Below are 18,819 nucleotides of genomic sequence, written 5' to 3'. Positions count from 1 at the left end.
TGAAATACACATCATGCTAAATCTCGTCTCAGAAGTACCCGTTGTAAATGTTAAAAAGTACCCCTCTAAGTTAGAACCAAGAACAGCGTATCTTACCCGTGATGAACATATCCAGGGCAGCCGGGTTATGTGCAGTTTGGTCCTAAAATACAGAACACAAGCACTTACACTCAGTGACGTTTTAACACCCCACCCCCCTTTTTTTTTTTTACTTGTACGTTTCTTGCAGGATTAGTCAATTATCCCAATACATGATCCAAGAACACATTTCTATTTCACTTGACAATTACCATCAACCAACCAATATGCTGACTTCTCATAAGTTGGGAACTCAAGCAGCAAAATCACTTCTGAACTCCTAGCTTTGCCCAAACATCATTATAAAAATAAATGATGGCATCCTTGCCCAATACAGTCTTCATAATGTAGACCAGGGGTCTCCAAACTGCGGCCCGAGGGCCAGGTGTGGCCCTTTGCTAGCCTTTATCTGGCCATTTGGGCACAACTCCTCCCACTGATATGAGGCACTATTCCTCCCACTGACACCAACAATGGGGCACTATATCGTCCACCAATACCAATGACGGGATACTATTCCTCCTACTAACAGGGGGAATACCCCTCCTCCTATTGACCACCAACCCTGAGGCCATATTTGTTCTCACTGATGCCGGGCCCATGACATTTTCTTCAACTGCTGGCCACAATCCGGCCTTCCTAAAGTCTGAAGGGCAATAAAATGGCCCTTTGTTTGAAAAGTTTGGAGACCCATGATGTAGACAAACAGCTGGTGAACAAAATGTTCCTGGTAAGTTTTTTTGAGACGATGGATTTTAGAGCAAACTTGTTCGTTGCCCATACAGGCAAAGTTATGAGAGCATGTTGTAATTGGAAGCACTACAAGGATGTGCGCTTTTTATTTTTTATTTGCTCACGGATGCCTCAAAAATACCTTCAGGGAATAAGGGTGAAATGTGCATAATGCACACCCTTGGGTGCCCGAGTGGCCAAAAGCCCAGGCTTGAATACTACCATACGACTGTGAAGAGCAGTCACTTTGCAACACCCTTGCCTCATCAATCAAATCTTTACTTATCGGATATAAAATGAAGAGTCTATACTTAGACAGCCATTTTTTTTGGTAGAAGCACGAGACCTAAAGCAAAATTAAAAACATCAAAAAGTCCCTGATCTTTCTACCACCTACTGCATTAAAGCGGGGGTTCACCCGGACATACAACTTTTTAGCCTTAGATTCCTGCTCATTTTGTGAAGGGGAATCGGCTATTTTTTTTTTAAATCGAAGCTGTACTTACCTTTTTAGAGAGCGATCTTCTCCGCTGCTTCCGGGTATGGGCTGCGGGACTGGGCGTTCCTATTTTGATTGACAGTCTTCCGACGGTCGCATCCATCGCGTCACGATTTTCGGAAAGTAGCCGAACGAAGGTGCGCTGGCGCAGTATAGCGCCGCACCGACGTTCGGCTACTCGTGACGCGACCGTCGGAAGCCTGTCGGAAGACTGTCAATCAAAATAGGAACGCCCAGTCCCGAAGACCCATAGCGGCACCGGAAGCGGCGGAGAAGATCGCTCTCTAAAACGGTAAGTACAGCTTCGATTTTAAAAATACTAGCCGATTCCCCTAGACAAAATGAGCAGGAATCTAAGGGTAAAAGTAATTTTTAGGGTGAACTCCCTCTTTAAATTAGTATTTATGGATCCCATCTTTGACTAAAGCTCAGAGAAAGTTAGGGGTTTGTGCTCTTGGCAGCCCGGCAGACCCTGGTGACAACCATACACAACTTCGACACCTACACCAAATTTCTGAACATTTGGGATCTCTGGATAGCCTATAATGACCACATGTTAACCAATTCTTTACTCTCCATTTGACCATTTCAACGGACATCTTGTGCGTTTAGTAACCAGCTGGTCCTTATAGGATTCATGCCCGACGAAGGGGTCCTGCGTGTCTCAAAACGTTACTGTATGTTAATCATGTGACCTCGGAATATATATCCCTTTCGAGGAATCCTTGTGGTGTGCCTATGACCTTTTCTTCACTTCTAATTATATAAAGGGGCTATGCCCCGATGGTGGCAGTAGAAGGAATAGTCTAGTCAATATGCCAATCACACACGTTCCTGTAAAAGCGGCTCATAGAGGAAAAGTGGGTGCTGAAACGATCACCAGCTGGGCACTGGAACCATCAAACAAACAAACATATTCGCCAGCACACCATGGATCGTAGATTACGTCCAAAAATTTAATGCAAAACAAACATCACAATAGTGCAACGTTTCGAGGTCACACAGGATCTCTTCGTCAGGCGAGTAATGACGAACATTCGCCACTGGCCTGATGAAGAGGTCATGTGTGACCTCGAAACGTTGCACTATTGTGATGTTTGTTTTGCATAACATTTTTGGACGTAATCTACGATCGATCCATGGTGTGCTAGCGAATATGTTCGTTTAGTAGAAGGAATAGGGCATCCCTGTTGATGACATTTTCTTAACTTTGATCATCCGCGGTTTCCAGCCTATGTCTGAGCCACCCAGAGATGGAGGAACGAGAAGCCGGAAAAGGAAGTCATAAAAGGAACAGTCCACTCCCAAGGTGTAGGGGAGCATCTGAACCACCTAGAGATGGATGAACGAGAATCCAGAACAGGGTGTCATGAGAAACAGTCCACTCCTAAAATATAGGGGAGCATCTGAGCCACATAGAGATGGAGGAACAGGAAATTATGAGGAACAGTCAGTCCACTCCCGATGTATAGGGAAGTGCCTAAGCCACCTAGAGATGGTGGAACAAGGAGCCAGAACAGGAAGTCACGAGGAAGAGTCCACTCCCTAGGTAAAAAAGGGGAGAAGAGGACAGCGTTGGCTGCTGGGGGAACGCAGGATCTGGCAAGTAAAAGTTCTATATCGTGCCATCTTAGATGCAAATGAGCAATTAACCCTTTTCAGTGCATGGGGCAGCCACAATGCAAGGGAGAAGTTTTACTTCTCCCAGAGACGGGCTTTAATTGCAAGTCTTCCTGCGTCAATGGATAAGAAAAACTGAAAGATCACTCTGAATAAGTTGACCCTTTACTGTGGGAGTGATAAATAGAAATGCATGTCGGTGTGTTATCCCAGGACATAGGTACACCAGAAAGGAGGCCGAGACAGCACTACGTCTGTGTGTACCTGCCATAGGTTTCTACTGTATATATGAATGTAGTGCCCACTACCTTCTTAACCGGTGCTAAAAATGCTTTCAAACCCTCCGTGTTCTAGCCAAATGAGTTCAGTGATATTGAAGGAATTCGTCGGCATTACCAGCTTGATTTACAGCAGATTGCTCATCTTTAAACTGACCCACAAACACATCTACATACAAAGAAAAACATACATAAGTGCTCATGTAGCCTAAATTTAATAGTTACTGTAAAACGAACAAAATGGCAATGAAATGGTCTGCCGTGGGCCTTAGCAATTGTTATACATTAGTTCCCGTTACCTTCTCTAATCTGTAATAACACATTTGCATTCAAGTCATGCAAAAAAATAATTCCTTACTGGACACTGATAGAAGATTTCATTGCAATTTCTTCCTTCTGCATCTGCCAGTGCCAAGTACTGGCTGAGCCCTGTGTGGATACAGAAGGTGATAGGCAAGCACTGGTTGAGCCCCGTCCTGCGCTGGAATCCGCCTGCTGCCGTGTCGACGTCCAGCAAGTCCTCTGACCGGTAATGGTTTGACAGAGCCATGCTGCCCATTAAACTAGAACAGAAAAAAAAAAAAATGGAACATGGCATGAGCAACAAAAAACACCAACCAACCAGCGCAGGTTAAAAAGCATTTCACCAATAACAAATTAAACTAGTCTATGAACTGCTCAATATATATAGGACACATCATACATGCCAAATCCAAAAGTCCCCTCAATCTTTCCACCACAAAAAAAAAAAAAAGTGCATTTACTATTTTTTTTCCCTCTTAGGAGCCTGTAAAGCATTGCACCCGAGCTCAGATCATGGGTGCAATATCAGGCTCCTACAAGTTACTGCAGTCCAGGAAGCTCAATGGACTACGAGAGCACATTTGTGAGGTCAGGCACTGAGGACGAGAAGGCCTGGCTGGCAGTCTCTGCTCCAATTCATCCCAAAGGTGTTCTATCGGGTTGAGGTCAGTCAAGTTCCCCCACTCAATGTTTTGATATGCTGAAATCTTACGAGTTCCCTTCACTGGAACTAAGGGGCCAAGCCCAACTCCTGAAAAACAACCCCACACCATAATCCCCCCTCCGCCAAATGATTTGGACCAGTGCACAAAGCAAGGCCCATGAACAAGTTTGGGGTGGAGAAACTTGATTGGCCTGCAGAGACCCCTGATCTCAATCCGATAGAACCCATTTGGGATGAATTAGAGTGGAGAATGCACTTCTGGAAGAATGGTCAAACATTCCCATAGACACACTCCTAAACCTTGTGGACAGGATTCCCAGAAGAGTGAAGCGGTTATAGCTACAAATGGTGGGCCAACTCAATATTGAACCCTACGGACTAAGACACCATGTGCGTGTAAAGGCAGGCGTCCCAATACTTTTGGCAATATAGTGTAGCTGGAGTAATTACCCTACACAAGGTCCCTACCACTGATCCAACTAAATGCCCTTCTCCAGCTCAAAACCCGTAATCCACATTAGACACAATCAGGCTCAAAAAAAAAAAAAATGAAGAAAGAAAAAGAAGAAGATCTGCCAGGTGCAGCCATATAGAAGTAACAAAGCATCCTCAACACTACACACTAGGTGAAGCTTTTTGCCTTCTTCCCAGCTGGTTGGAAAGCAGTTGATGCTCCGTTAAGAAAATGGCACAAGGCTCGCTCTCCATTACTCACCCAGGCACCACAAGCTTCTGTCCATTGTGAATTCGCAACGAGCAGCGATAATCGTCGGGAAGTTTACAGCCTACCCTTTCTTCAACAGCATCAAGATCTTCCTCTGGAACCCCAGCTGTCAAAGCATCGCAAGAAGGTCAACAACATAAAAAAATTCAATTTCAATCAATTTTTAAATATTTGCATTAAGGCCTTCCTGCCGACCCTGGACACATGTGGCCTCATGGAAGTAGGTATTTTTCTGTGGGTCAGTAGGCCAGTGGCTGGTGCCCCTTTCACATCGCACCCCTTCCCCCACAGTAGTGCCCCCCCCCCCCCCAATATTGCCCTCTGTAAAGTCAGAAGTTTTTGTTATCTTAATGCATTAAGATAAAGCCTTCTGTCTGCAGCAGCCCCCCCCCCCCCCAATACTTACCTGAGCCCCCTCTATGTCCAGCGATGTCCACGACACTCCCTCCTGATTGGGAGAGACACAGCAGCGCCATTGGCTCCCAACTAGTTGGGAGAGGGAGAATCCAGGCTGCTCTGTGCAAATCCAGAGCAGGCAAGTATAACCTTTTTCTTTCCCCCCTAAAAAAAAAAAAAAAAAAAAAAAAAAAAAAAAGAAGAACAAAAAACACAAGACTTTACAATCAATCAATCACTTTCAGTGCAAGAAAGGAGCCCCACTGCAAGGGTATTTGTTTCCTAAAAAAAATTAGTAAAATTCTCGAATGCCAAAAGGTGCATAAAAGTTATGTGTAAAACCAGTGGTTCCAAAACGGTGGCCCGTTGCTTGCCTTTATCCAGCATTTGGGCCGCCATTCCTCCCACGACACCAACGTTGGGGCCACAACCAACGCTGGGGCCACCATTCCTCCCACGGCCACAACCAACGCTGGGGCCACCATTCCTCCCACGGCCACAACCAACGCTGGGGCCACCATTCCTCCCACGGCCACAACCAACGCTGGGGCCACCGTTCCTCCCACGGCCGCAACCAACGCTGGGGCCACCGTTCCTCCCACGGCCGCAACCAACGCTGGGGCCACCGTTCCTCCCACGGCCATACCAACTAAAGTTGCTAGGTCATTTTACACGCCCTTTGCTTGGAAAGTCTGAGGACCTCTTGGTGTAAACCAGTGATATGCAATTAGCGGACCTCCAGCTGTTGCAAAACTACAAGTCCCATCATGCCTCTGGGTGCCATTCTTGTGGCTGTCAGTCTTGCTATGCCTCATGGGATTTGTAGTTCTGCAACAGCTGGAGGTCCGCTAATTGCATATCCCTGGTGTAAACTATGGAAATGGAAAAGAGAATGTGAGCAGAAAGAGGTGGATCACACAAAGTGGGCAGGGACACCCAAATGGACAGCAGAGTCAGAAATTATGGTAACACTATGCCAAGCATACAAGATTTAGCCCACCTGGCCCCATCTATACCAAGCATCCTCTAATAAATCCATCGCTCCAGTCACATAATTATAAATACACTGTGATAGTTGCACTCCATTCTCCCTTTACCCATGTCTTGTAAAGCCTGGAGGAATACCTTTTAGAGAGCCGATCATCCGTGGGCAGTTTTCACTCAAATATTCCTTGAGGGAATCCCAGGTGGCCTTTAGCTTGGCATAGTGATGTATGTATCGCCCCATATCAAAGTAATGCGCCATAAATGTTGCCTTCCAGCTTCTGTTCTTTTTCTTGTCACTGGAATGAGAAATTATTAAATGTAAAAAACTACCGTATGAGAAAAAAAAAAGAAATTAAGGCATTCTAAGGCAAAAAAACAAAAACAAATAAAAAAAAAAAAAAAACACTACAGAGCAAAGTAGAACTGAAAGCACAAGTTTCTTTTGTTTGTTTTGGAGAGATTACAGGAGGGTTACAACCCCTGCCAGCTGTTTCCTATTGGAGAAATTTCACTTCACTTCCTGTCCCAAAGCCACATCAGGAAGTAAGAGGAACACCCCTCCAAAGTGAGGGAATCCCTTGCTTACCAAAACCAGTGTCCCCATTGTGTCTAAAGAGGGTGCTATAAATAGATTAGCAGAGAGCTTGTCTTGTCACAGCACAGCTCTGCAAGTCTCTGCTTATGTGGAGGGCAGTGTGTGCCTTTCCTCCAATCAACTGTCTCCCAGTGTAAGCCAAGACTACACTCACAGTACAGAAAGAGGAAGTAAAAAAATTTGAACACAACGCAAAAATTGTAAAGAATATAGAAAAGGGAAAAGCGGCAGATATACATGTAAAACTTATGTAGGAAGATTTGTTCATCTCTGTATCATCTGAGGCTGTTCACTTCACTGGGTATATGTGAGGGTTTACATCCACTTATGTGGCTGGTGTCATAACAGATTACATGTGCAGTACCATGGCAACAGCAGATGCCGAGATAGCAGCTTCCTTAGCTGTAAAGGATAGGAGGGTTTAGTTCCATTTTAACGTCAAACAAAAGCTGGAATTCACTTTAAAATGCAGCAATACAGGATTATAGATCTTCGAGTGTCTCGAAGAGATTTTTCAAGTTCTAAGTAGATATTCCTCTAATGTTTTAGATCTAAAAGAATCAAGTGTTTACCTGTCCTACTTCCTTCACAGCATTGTGTAGATTACAAAGATCCTTACCCACCGGGCCTATTTTTGCACTTCTCCCCTTCATGTAAAAATCTAAATTTTTTTGCTAGAAAATTAATCAGAACCCCCAAACATTATATATATATTTTTAGCAGACACCCTAGGGAATAAAATGGCGCAATCATTTTTCAAAGGCCATTTTTTTGGGGAAAAAATAACGGTTTCATGAATTAAAAAATATAACAAAACAGTAAAGTTAGCCCAATTTTTTTGTATAATGTGAAAGATGATGTTACACAGAGTAAATAGATACCTAACATGTCACGCTTTAAAATTGCGCACACTCATGGAATGGCGCCAAACTTCGGTACTTAAAAATCTCCATAGGCGGCGCTTTAACATTTTTTACAGGTTACTATTTTCGAGTTACAGAGGAGGTCTAGAATTGTTGCACACGACGATATCTCACATGTGGGGCTTGAACAGCGTTTACATATGTGGGACTTGCATGCATGTTCGATTCTGCGCGCGAGATAGCGTTTGGAAAAAAAAATATATTTATTTTACTTAATTTTACATATTTTTTTTTTTATCACTTTTATACCAATTACAAGGAATGTAAACATCCCTTGTAATAGGAATCAGTGTGACAGGTCCTATTTATGGAGAGATGTGGGGTCAATAAAACCCCACATCTCTCCTCCAGGCTTACAAGCATAAAATCGTAGAGGAGAAAAAAAAAAAAAAAAAAAAAAAAAAAAAATCACCGATCACATGCCGACAGCCGCGGTTGCGGCTTTGTTTACGTCCGGGTAACGGGTGTGACGTCATAACGTCGCACCCGGGCCTCCGACGGTAAAAGAGATGACTGGTGACCATCTGGTCACCAGTCATCTCTATGCTTTCCAGGCAGCGCCGACCGATTCGCTCTCCCGCTGCCTATAAGAATGATCAAGCAGCGGAACCGCCACTTTGATTGTTCTTATTATGCACAGAATCGGTGGCTGAAGACGGTGATATCTGAATGATGCCTGTAGCTGCACCCATCATTCAGATATCACCGCACAAAGTCGAGGACATCATATGACGTCCTCCGGTGGACAAGTGGTTAAAGGGGTTGTAAAGGTTTGTGTTTTTTCACCTTAATGCATCCTATGCATTAGGGTGAAAAAACACCTTGCAATCACCACCCCCCCATTTTACTTACCTGAGCCAGTTCACCTGCTCGGCGCATTTCTGCGTCCTCTTTTCCGCGGAGTCCTGGCGTTGATTGGATAGATTGACAGCAATGGCTACTCTGCCATCAATGAAATCGAATGACGGCAACCCCCTCGGGAGAGCTCTTCTCCAAGGGAATTATCTAATGCGGGGAGGAGCCGCCGAGGGACCCCAGAAGAAGAGGATCGGGGCCACTGTGTGCAAAACGAGCTGCACAGTGGAGGCAAGTTTGAAATATATATATATATATATATATATATATATATATATATATATATATATATATATATATATATATATATATATATATATATATATATATATATATATATATATATATATATATATATTTAGTATCCCTTTAAAACACAGCTGTAAACCACATGAGGAAAAAAAGGAGGATATACAGTAAACTTACTCAGACACAAGCCAATACTTCCGGCACGGTCGCTTCCATAGAGGATCATGGTTGGACAGCTGGTTGAGTCTTCGGTTAACAAGACTGCAGCTACAAAAAAAAAAAAAAAAATATCATACAGACAAAATATGCAGAAACATGTGATGTATACATTGGTGGAGAGGTTTTATCATTTGAATTTGCTACCCAAAACCCCTCCATCATTGGCTGATGGTACATTTGTCTCTTTTTTGTACCCCTGTAAGAGATACAAAATGAGAAAAATTAAACATAAAAAAAAAAAAAAAAGGAGAGCGAGTAAGGGCCAGTTCACACCATAGAAACGCAGTCGGTATGCGTTCCAGATGCTTTTCCGCATGCACGCTTCTGATGTGAACCAGTGCATTTTTGATGCAGTCCAGTGTATTTTTTCCCCCCTCTTTTTTCTTACACTTAAAGAGAAGGTTGTGGGAAAAAAATAAAAATAAGCAGTTACACATACTGCAGCTGCTGGCTTTTGATAAATGGACACTTACCTGTCCTGCTGTCCCTCGATGTCGGCAGTAGGGTTCCCGGCGTGAAGCCGAAAGGCTACACTGCCGCCGCCATTGCGGGTAAGGGAACATGGCAGCCTAGCCTTTCAGCTTCACGCCGGGAACCCTACTGCGTATGCACGAGGCCCCGCTCCTCTCTCCTTAGCCCGGCGGCCAGGGGAGGAGGAGGGAGCCCCGCTGTGACATCACGGCCGGACTCCCTGAAGTGGGAAAGGATACCTGTCAAAGACAGGTATCCTGTCGCTTTCCCCCCCTGAAAGGTGCCAATTGTGGCACCGGAGGGGGGGGGGGATCCGATGAGCGGAAGTTCCACTTGAGGGTGGAGCTCCGCTTTAAATAAGGACATGTGTGTTCCGGTGCATTTCTGATACATTTTACCAAGTACAGTTCTGTGCAGGAAAAATGCAGCATGTTCTACTTTTTTTTTCTGGAATGCCCTGGTGTGAACTAAGCCATTGAAACCATATAACCTACTTTCCATGCAGAATTTTTTATATATATATATATATATATATATATATATATATATATATATATATATATATATATATATATATATATATATATACACACATAAACACACATCATAATAATAATATTATTATATATAAAATAAAAAACACAAAAAAAAAAATGTAGTGTGAACTTGCCCTTAAAGCGGAGCTCCATCATTTAAAAGTCAGCAGCCTACAATAAGTGTAGCTGCTGACTTAATAATCTGACACTCACCTGTCCCATGATCCAGCGATGTGAGCGCAGAAAGCCTCGGACCTCTCCCCCTCCACTCCATGGCATTCTAACTGTGGGCGCCCGGCTGTGGCTTCACAGCCGGGTGCACGAGCCGCGCTGTGAATTGCCGGGCAATCTTCTGGGACCTGTGTCGTGTCCCAGAAGATTGGAGGGAGAGGTGAACTTCCTTTCGGCTTTGCAGAGCCAGATGAGGAAGTGGGAGCTTGGTGCCCTTAAAAACTGGGCCCGCCCCCCCCCCCCGCCAAAAAAAAAATGACATGCAAAATGTGGCATGTCAGGGGGTCACCATCACTTAAAGGGGAAGTTCCATTTTTGGGTATAATAGAAAAAGAGGAAACGAAAAAGAAAGTGATGACAGTTTAGTCCCGTGTTTAATGTCCCCAGATTCGAGCTAAAAGGTCAGCGCAGTTTATGTACACGTTAAAACGGTTGAAGAGTTTCAACCGTTTCTGTGTTTATTAAAAGTCAACCGCTACAAAAAAAATGTATCTGCTGACTTTTAATAAAACACACTTACCTGTCCCAAGGTCCATTGATGCAGCTGTCCGAAACCTCACTCCTCTCTGCGGCATCACAGTCAAGTACGAACTGCACATGCGCGAGTCGCGCTGCACGTCCTGAATGGCCGGGCAATCTTCTGGGACCTGTGACGTGTCCCAGAAGATTGTAAGGAGAGTGGAAGTAGGAGCAGGTACCTGTCAAAACTAGGTAGCCCCCCACCCCCCCAAAAAAATATAACATGACAAAATGTGGCATGTCAGGGGGCCAGGAGTCATTAACCACTTAGGCTCCATTCACACCTAGGCAGACAAATTTGCGGCGTTTTGTCGCCGCAAATCGCGGTACAAATAGCATCGTTTTGTACCGCGATTTGCAGCGACAAAACGCCGGTATTGTCCGCCTAGATGTGCCCCAGAATGACCCCCTCTATGGAGATGGTTCCCATCTCCTAGCCGAACGCTGCCTGAAAAAAAGGTTTCAGGCGGCAGGCGTCCAGCGTGGAGATGTGAACCATCTCCATAGAGGGACATGTGTTTTCATCCCTCTGGCGGCAGCGGCGTAGCACTACAGGCGTAAAAACGCCTAGGTGTGAATGGGGGCTTAAGACCGGACCATTATGCAGGTAAAGGACCTTGCCCCTTTGTGCGATTCGGCACTGCGTCGCTTTAACCGACAATTGCGCAGTCTTGCGACGTGGTTTCCAAACAAAATTGGCGTAATTTTTTCCCCACAAATAGAGCTTTCTTTTGGTGGTATTTGATCACAAAATAATGTTTTATTAGTAATGTCGGCGATCAGTGATTTTTTTTCGTGACTGCTACATTATGGCTGACACATCGGACACTTTTGACACATTTTTGGGACCATTATTTTCACAGCGATCAGTGCTATAAAAATGCACTGGTTACTGTGAAAAATTACACTGGCAGTAAAGGGGTTAACCACTAGGTGGCGCTGTAGGGGTTAAGTGTTCCTAACTGTAGGGGGGGTGGGCTCTGTGTCACGTGACACCAATCTCCGCTCCGAGTACACAGAGCCGAGATCAGTGTCATTCTCACTAGGCAGAGCAAGGAGAGGTTTGTTTACACAAGCATCTCCCCGCTCTGTACCGCCGCGAGACGATCGCAGGGATCGAGTCCGTGGGACCCGTTGGCCGACTCACGGGGAAGGCAGTAGGGCCGTCAGGCATTTAAAGGGCCACGTACAGGTACGCGACAATGCCTGTCTGTGCCATTCTGCCGACGTATATATGGTGTGGGCGGTTAAAATGCAATTCAATTTATAACTTTTTTGAAATGCGTTTTTCTGGATATTTTTCTTGTTTTTCTGTCTCTCACTGTTAAAATAAACCTACCACCATTAAAATGATAAACTGATCATTGCTTTTTCAGTGGGCAAACGTACAAAATCAGCAGGGGGATTAAATACTTTTTTTCCCTCATTGTACACACAATTAGTTTTTAAAATTGTATTTTTATTATTTTTACCATAAAAGTGGAGTTATCCTTTAATGACTTCTTTTCCACGGGATTTTAGTGCGAGTTTATACAAACGTGTGTCTTTTGTTATGAAACAAAACAGCTGCCAGGAGCTGCGCATCCCCAAGTCAATTTTATGAAAGTCATTCCCTACAGTCAACCAATCACAGCTGCTGCAGATTGGCACGGTGCCAGAGCACCAATTTCGTACCAGACTGTACTGGGGAGTGGACTGTACTTGATGGTGACGTATGACGAAAGGGGCGGAGACGGGGGTGGTTTACTTCTCCAAGGATCTGTCCCTGCCAGATAACAAGCCTGGATGTGTCTCCGATGATAGTCACATTGCATATTTATCTGCCGGCACCACACCAACGCTTTGCATGCAAACATCACCTGCAGGGTTACATAACATCAAGATCTATAGAAATAACACACACACGCCATTTTTATTATAGGCGCTGGGAAGCCATTTCCAGCGCAACATATCTTTGATCCCTATGGGGGCAGTTCACTCCTCTGCATTGTAGTAGTGTGCATACAAATAAATACATTTATTTTTTTTAAAACATGCAAAATCCCACGTCACAACTTTTCTGTATCAACAGAGCTTAAAGTGGAGGTTCACCCGGAAAAGTAAATTTTTAACATTAGATTGAGGCTCGTTTTGGGAAGCAGAATCGGGTGTTTTTTTTACAATCGAAGCTGTACTTACCGTTTTATAGATAGATCTTCTCCGCCGCTTCCGGGTATGGGCTGCGGGACTGGGCGTTCCCATTTGATTGACAGGCTTCCGACGGTCGCATCCATCGCGTCACGATTTTCTGAAAGTAGCCGAACGTCGGTGCGCACGCGCCGTATAGAGCCGCACCGACGTTCGGCTTCTCGTGACGCGATATATGCGACCGTCGGAAGCCTGTCAATCAAATAGGAACGCCCAGTCCCGAAGACCATACCCGGAAGCTGCGGAGAAGATCGCTCTCTAGAAACGGTAAGTACAGCTTCGATTTTAAAAAAACTACCCGATTTTCCTAGACAAAATGAGCCTCAATCTAAGGGTAAAAAATATTTTGGGTGAGCTCCCGCTTTAACTGCTTCAATACCGGGCATTTTCACCCCTTTCCTGCCCAGACCAATTTTTAGTTTTCAGCGCTGTCGCACTATGAAAGACAATTGCGGTCATGCAAAACTGTACCCAAATGAAATCTGTATGGGTTTTTTTTCCCACAAATAGAGCTTTAATTTGGTGCTATTTGATCACCTCTGCTTTTTTTTTTGCGCTATAAACAAAAGAAGACCGACAATTGTTAAAAAAAAAAAACACCACCACAATATTTTTTACTTTTTGATTTAATAAATATCTGAATTTTTTTTTCCCTCAGTTTAGGCCGATACGTATTCTTCAAAAAAATTTTTTACCAAAAATAATAAAAAATTTATAAAATAAATCGCAATAAGCGTATATTGATTGGTTTGGGCAAAAGTTATCTAACAAAATAAGGGATAGATTTATGGCATTTTTATTTTTTTACTAGTAATGGCGGCGATCTGTGATTTTTTTTTTTTTTTTTTTTTTATTGTGACCGTGACATTGCGACGGACATATCCCACAAATAGAGCTTTCTTTTGGTGGTATTTGATCACCTCTGCGTTTTTTTTTTTGCGTTATAAACAAAAATAGAGCGACAATTTTGAAAAAAAAATGCTATATTTTTTGCTATAATAAATATCCCCAAAAGAGATATATATATACACACACACACACACACACTAATATATAATATATATATATTTATTAAAAAAACATGGTTTTTTTCCCCCTCAGTTTAGGCCGATACGTATTCCTCTACATATTTTAGGTTAAAAAAACGCAATAAGCGTTTATTGATTATAGTGTTTACAAAATATGGGATAGTTTTATGGTATTTTTATATATATAAAAAAAATGTTTTATTAGTAATGTCGGCGATCAGTGATTTTTTTCGTGACTGCAACATTATGACGGACACTTTTGACACATTTTTGTGACCATTGCCATTTTCACAGCGATCAGTGCTAAAAAAATGCACTGGTTACTGTGAAAAAAGACACGGACAATAAAAAATAAATAAATCGCAATAAGCGTAAATTGATTTGGGCAAAAAAGTGATCTACAAAATAAGGGATAGATTTATGGCATTTTTATTTTTTTTTACTAGTAATGGAGGCGATCTGTGATTTTTTTTTTTTTTTTTTTTTTTTTTTTTATTGTGACCGTGACATTGCGACGGACACTTTACACGGTTTTGGGACCATTCACATTTATACAGCGATCAGTGCTATAAAACTGCACTGATTTCTGTGTAAATGTGACAGGCAGGGAAGGGGTTAACACTAGGGGGGTAGAGGAAAGGGTTATATATGTTCCCTAGGGAGTGATTCTAACTGTAGGGGGAGGGGGACTCACGAGGGGCGGAGACCGATCAGGACCGTGGATCTGTGTGTTTACACACACACAGATCCACGGTCCTGCTGTGATCATGGGCAATCGCGGGTGCCCAGTGGACAATGCGGCCACCGGGCACGCGCACTGGGTCCCGAGTGATGCGGCAGGTGCGCACGCCCGCTAGCCGCCTGGGAAGCCCAGGACGTCATATGACGCCCACCTGAGGGGAGGAAACTTAAAGAGGAAATATGGACAGCCGCACACCAGAAAAAAAACCTTAAAAAGGTGGCCTTTAATGGTAAAAGGGAAAAAAGGTACTACAAAGCACAGCAAGCAGTGGAGTATATAGCTGACGCGTTTCGCACTAGGGTTCAGTGCTTAGTCATAGCTATCCATATTTCCTCTTTAAGTTTTGCTTCGTGCATTGCCAGCACCCATTTGGTTACGAGAGGACACTGATTGCACAGTGCGCTCACCTGGAGCGGCAGGTTTCCCCTCCCTGATGGGAGGGAGGGTTCCTGCTGACGTCGTTTTACAATGACTTGGTAAGGAAGTGGTTAAAGTTGTAAACCTCGGAAAAACAAAAACGAAACAAAAACATTAAAAACACACACACACACCAAACCCTGCAAGACAAAGGCATAATGAGCTAGCATACATCACATACTAGCTCATTATGAAATACTCACCTTAGACCGAAGCCCCGAATCAGCGTTGGCCCTCCGAGTACAGTGCGGACATCTTCCACCGAACTTACTTCCGGGTTCGCGGCTCTGGCGATGTGACTGGCTGGAGCCGTGGTGCAACTCCTGTGCATGCACGAGCAGACGGTCACGGCACGACTCCTGAAGAAACAACACCAGCGGCCTGTTTTTTCAGTGCGCATGCCCCGATGACGTCGGCATCAGAGCATATTCTGAATATCCCCTAAACTGTGCATTAGGAGATATTTAAAGTGGAGTTCCACCCATAAATATAACATTACATCAGTAATTTTAAAAAAATGTCATTAGTCCTTTACAAATTTTTTTTTTATTTTTTTAGATGCCTTCAAAGTGTTGTTGCTAGGCAGAATAGTTAATCTTCCCACTTCCTGCACCTAGGTGCTTAAGCTTCCTAACCTACACCGCACAGACTCCAGGGAATGTAGTGGGTGTAACTTTCCAGGAGTCTGTGCATTCCCCAGTCTCAAAGAATCATGTGACTTGGACAGCACAGGTGCTGAAACCTGATCTGACACTGCTTGTGCAGCACTGAGCATGTGCGAGATCTGCAAGGCTGAAATCCAGGAAGTCATACAGTCTGGCTTCAGGATGCCCACACTTAAGATGGCCCCAGTCAATTTCTATTTTATAAAGTGTCTAAATGCTGCAACAACCTAACAAAACGGACCTTAGTTTACAGACTAACTTTACTAGAATACATTAAGCTTGTGTATTACAGGGGTATTTATATTTAACAAGTGAAATTGTGGCCGGAACTCCGCTTTAAAAGGTAAGCCTACAGGTAAGCCTTGTTATACTTGTGGATGACCATGTAATTGTCCTGTGCTTCCATTATTAAACATTGAGACATAGTCCCATGCACCTCCATGTAGGGGACATGTTTAATAGCCCTTGTTATATTGTAATTCTACTTACCCATAGCAAATATTCATTACCATTTTTTATTTTCAGAGGTGATCAAATGCCACCAAAAGAAAACTCCATTTGTGGGGGAAAAAAGGACACCAATCTTGTTTGGGAGCCACGTCGCACGACCGCGCAATTGTCAGTTAAAGCGACGCAGTGCCGAATCGCAAAAAGTGGCCTGGTCTTTGACCAGCAAAATGGTCCGGGGCTTAAGTGGTTAACAAAAAGCTAAAACTCTGCATATGTGTTGCACTAAATTTGAATGCAGTGCATTTTAGACACCCCACCCTGCCCAGAAACCTGGGGGGGGGGGGGGAATGACACCCCAGCCCTGCGCAGAAACCGGGGGGGGAGGGGATTGACACCCCAGCCCTGCGCAGAAACCAGGGGGGGGGGGGAATTGACACCCCAGCCCTGCGCAGAAACCAGGGGGGGGGGGGGATTGACACCCCAGCCCTGCGCAGAAACCAGGGGGGGGGGGGGATTGACACCCCAGCCCTGCGCAGAAAACCGGGGGGGGGGAAATTGACACCCCAGCCCTGCGCAGAAACCAGGGGGGGGGATTGACACCCCAGCCCTGCGCAGAAACCAGGGGGGGAAATTGACACCCCAGCCCTGCGCAGAAACCAGGGGGGGGGGAAATTGACACCCCAGCCCTGCGCAGAAACCAGGGGGGGGGGGGGAATTGACACCCCAGCCCTGCGCAGAAACCAGGGGGGGGGGGAATTGACACCCCAGCCCTGCGCAGAAACCAGGGGGGGGGGAATTGACACCCCAGCCCTGCGCAGAAACCAGGGGGGGGGGGGAATTGACACCCCAACCCTGCGCAGAAACCAGGGGGGGGGGGGAATTGACACCCTCACCCTGCGCAGAAACCAGGGGGGGGGGGGAATTGACACCCTCACCCTGCGCAGAAACCAGGGGGGGGGGGGGATTGACACCCTCACCCTGCCCATGACCCCAGGGGGGGGGGTGACACCCCCAACCTGCCTGGGACCGGGGGAGGAGCAGATTAAACCCCAAACCTGCTCGGGTCCAGAGGGGGGAGCAGATTACACCCTCAACCTGCCTGTGACCAGGGGGGTGAAGCAGATTGCACCCCCCAACCTGCCCAGGAACGGGGGGGGGGGGTGAAGCAGATAACTGCCCTAATCTGCCTGGGAACAGGGGGTGGAGCAGATTACACCCCCAAAGGAACCAAGGGGGTGGGGTGACACCCCAAACCTGTCTGGAATCGGGGAGGGGGGGGGGGGAAGCTGCTGACACCACAACCTGCCTGGGGGGAATATGACACGCCAACCTGCCCAGAACCAAGGGGGGGCAAATTACACCCCCAACTTGCTCAGAACCAGGGGGGGTGAGCAGATGATCCCCAATGCCCCCAGACACAAAAGGGGAGAGGATGACCCCCCCAGGATGAGGGTGTGATCCTCATACACAATGGTAGGGCTCCTATCTACAGACACAAGGGGGCCCCATGCAGTGAAGGGGGGGGGGGGGGGACACTGTGGCTGTACATTGCACACACAGGTGACCCCGCACATCATAGCCTGTCATGGTGAAGACTGGAGATCAGCTGACCGGGGGAGGGACATACAGGCTGCACATTACAGTGGGGGAAGCATATCCAAGGAGGACACATGTTGAGCACAGCTCCCCGGGGGAGACACACAGCGGCTCTCTGTACCTGAGAAGCTCCCGGAAGTCCAGGTAGGACAGGATCAGCAGCAGAGGGTCAGACGGTAGATCGGCCAGTCCCAGCTCCCCGGCCCCCGCCATCTTGGTGGCGACCCGCAGAGCAAGCGCGACTCCTCCCCTTCCCACCAACACACCACGCCCCCCCTCCAAGAAGCATGGAGGACGTGCCTGCGTCTCGTCATCTGACGAAACACCTGCCCCTTCCAGCTGTTTGTAACCACGCCTCCAAAACGCTGCCACGGACCAGCTGCCTGGCCACACCCCTCTTGCCCTTGGGGGATGAGCCATGGGGCCTTGCGTGCTGGGTGCATGCGCAGTAATCACGGTTGGAGAATTTGATAGGTTGGAACTTTTGACAGAACATCGTCTCCGTATTTCTTGTATCTTATTGCGCCCTTACGCGCTCGCAAACAAGTGGAAAGTGACGTGAAGTGTTTAGGCAACACGTTCCCGCCTAAACTGTCTGCTGTGGGTCCAGTGACCGCATTCTGCACCTGTAACCTGATGTTAACACGTTCTGTTCAAATATCAGTGAAAATGAACCTTTACACACCGTGGCAGCCTTTTTTTTTGTATTTCAAATAAACCATTATTTTCTCAGTGTCTCTCCCCAAATGGTACACTAACCCGTCTCACAGCACTGCTTTAGCCGTCATACCGCCATCTTTGTCCCTTTCCAGATGAAGCTTTGCACCCAGTCATGTCATTGATATATTTCTCACA

General features: G+C 45.6%; 1 protein-coding gene across 1 annotated transcript in view; it reads right to left on the bottom strand.

Annotated features, from left to right (window-relative positions):
* The window catches only part of FBXO3 (F-box protein 3), a 29,978-nt gene extending 11,748 nt beyond the window's left edge, over positions 1-18,230 (bottom strand). The window contains exons 1-6 of the mRNA XM_040328106.1: positions 18,086-18,230; positions 9,081-9,170; positions 6,420-6,577; positions 4,890-5,004; positions 3,566-3,770; positions 97-142 (exon numbers count right to left, since the gene is read on the bottom strand). Of these exons, the coding sequence (XP_040184040.1) occupies positions 97-142; positions 3,566-3,770; positions 4,890-5,004; positions 6,420-6,577; positions 9,081-9,170; positions 18,086-18,177 (706 nt within the window). The 5' untranslated portion in view covers positions 18,178-18,230. The remainder of the gene's footprint in view (positions 1-96; positions 143-3,565; positions 3,771-4,889; positions 5,005-6,419; positions 6,578-9,080; positions 9,171-18,085) is intronic.
* Positions 18,231-18,819: the final 589 nt, after the last annotated feature.

This window comes from Rana temporaria, chromosome 11 (genome assembly GCF_905171775.1).
Source record: "Rana temporaria chromosome 11, aRanTem1.1, whole genome shotgun sequence".
Classification (NCBI taxonomy): Eukaryota; Metazoa; Chordata; class Amphibia; order Anura; family Ranidae; genus Rana; species Rana temporaria.
Note: the sequence above shows the minus strand (reverse complement) of the source record. Positions and strands in the feature narration are given on the sequence as shown.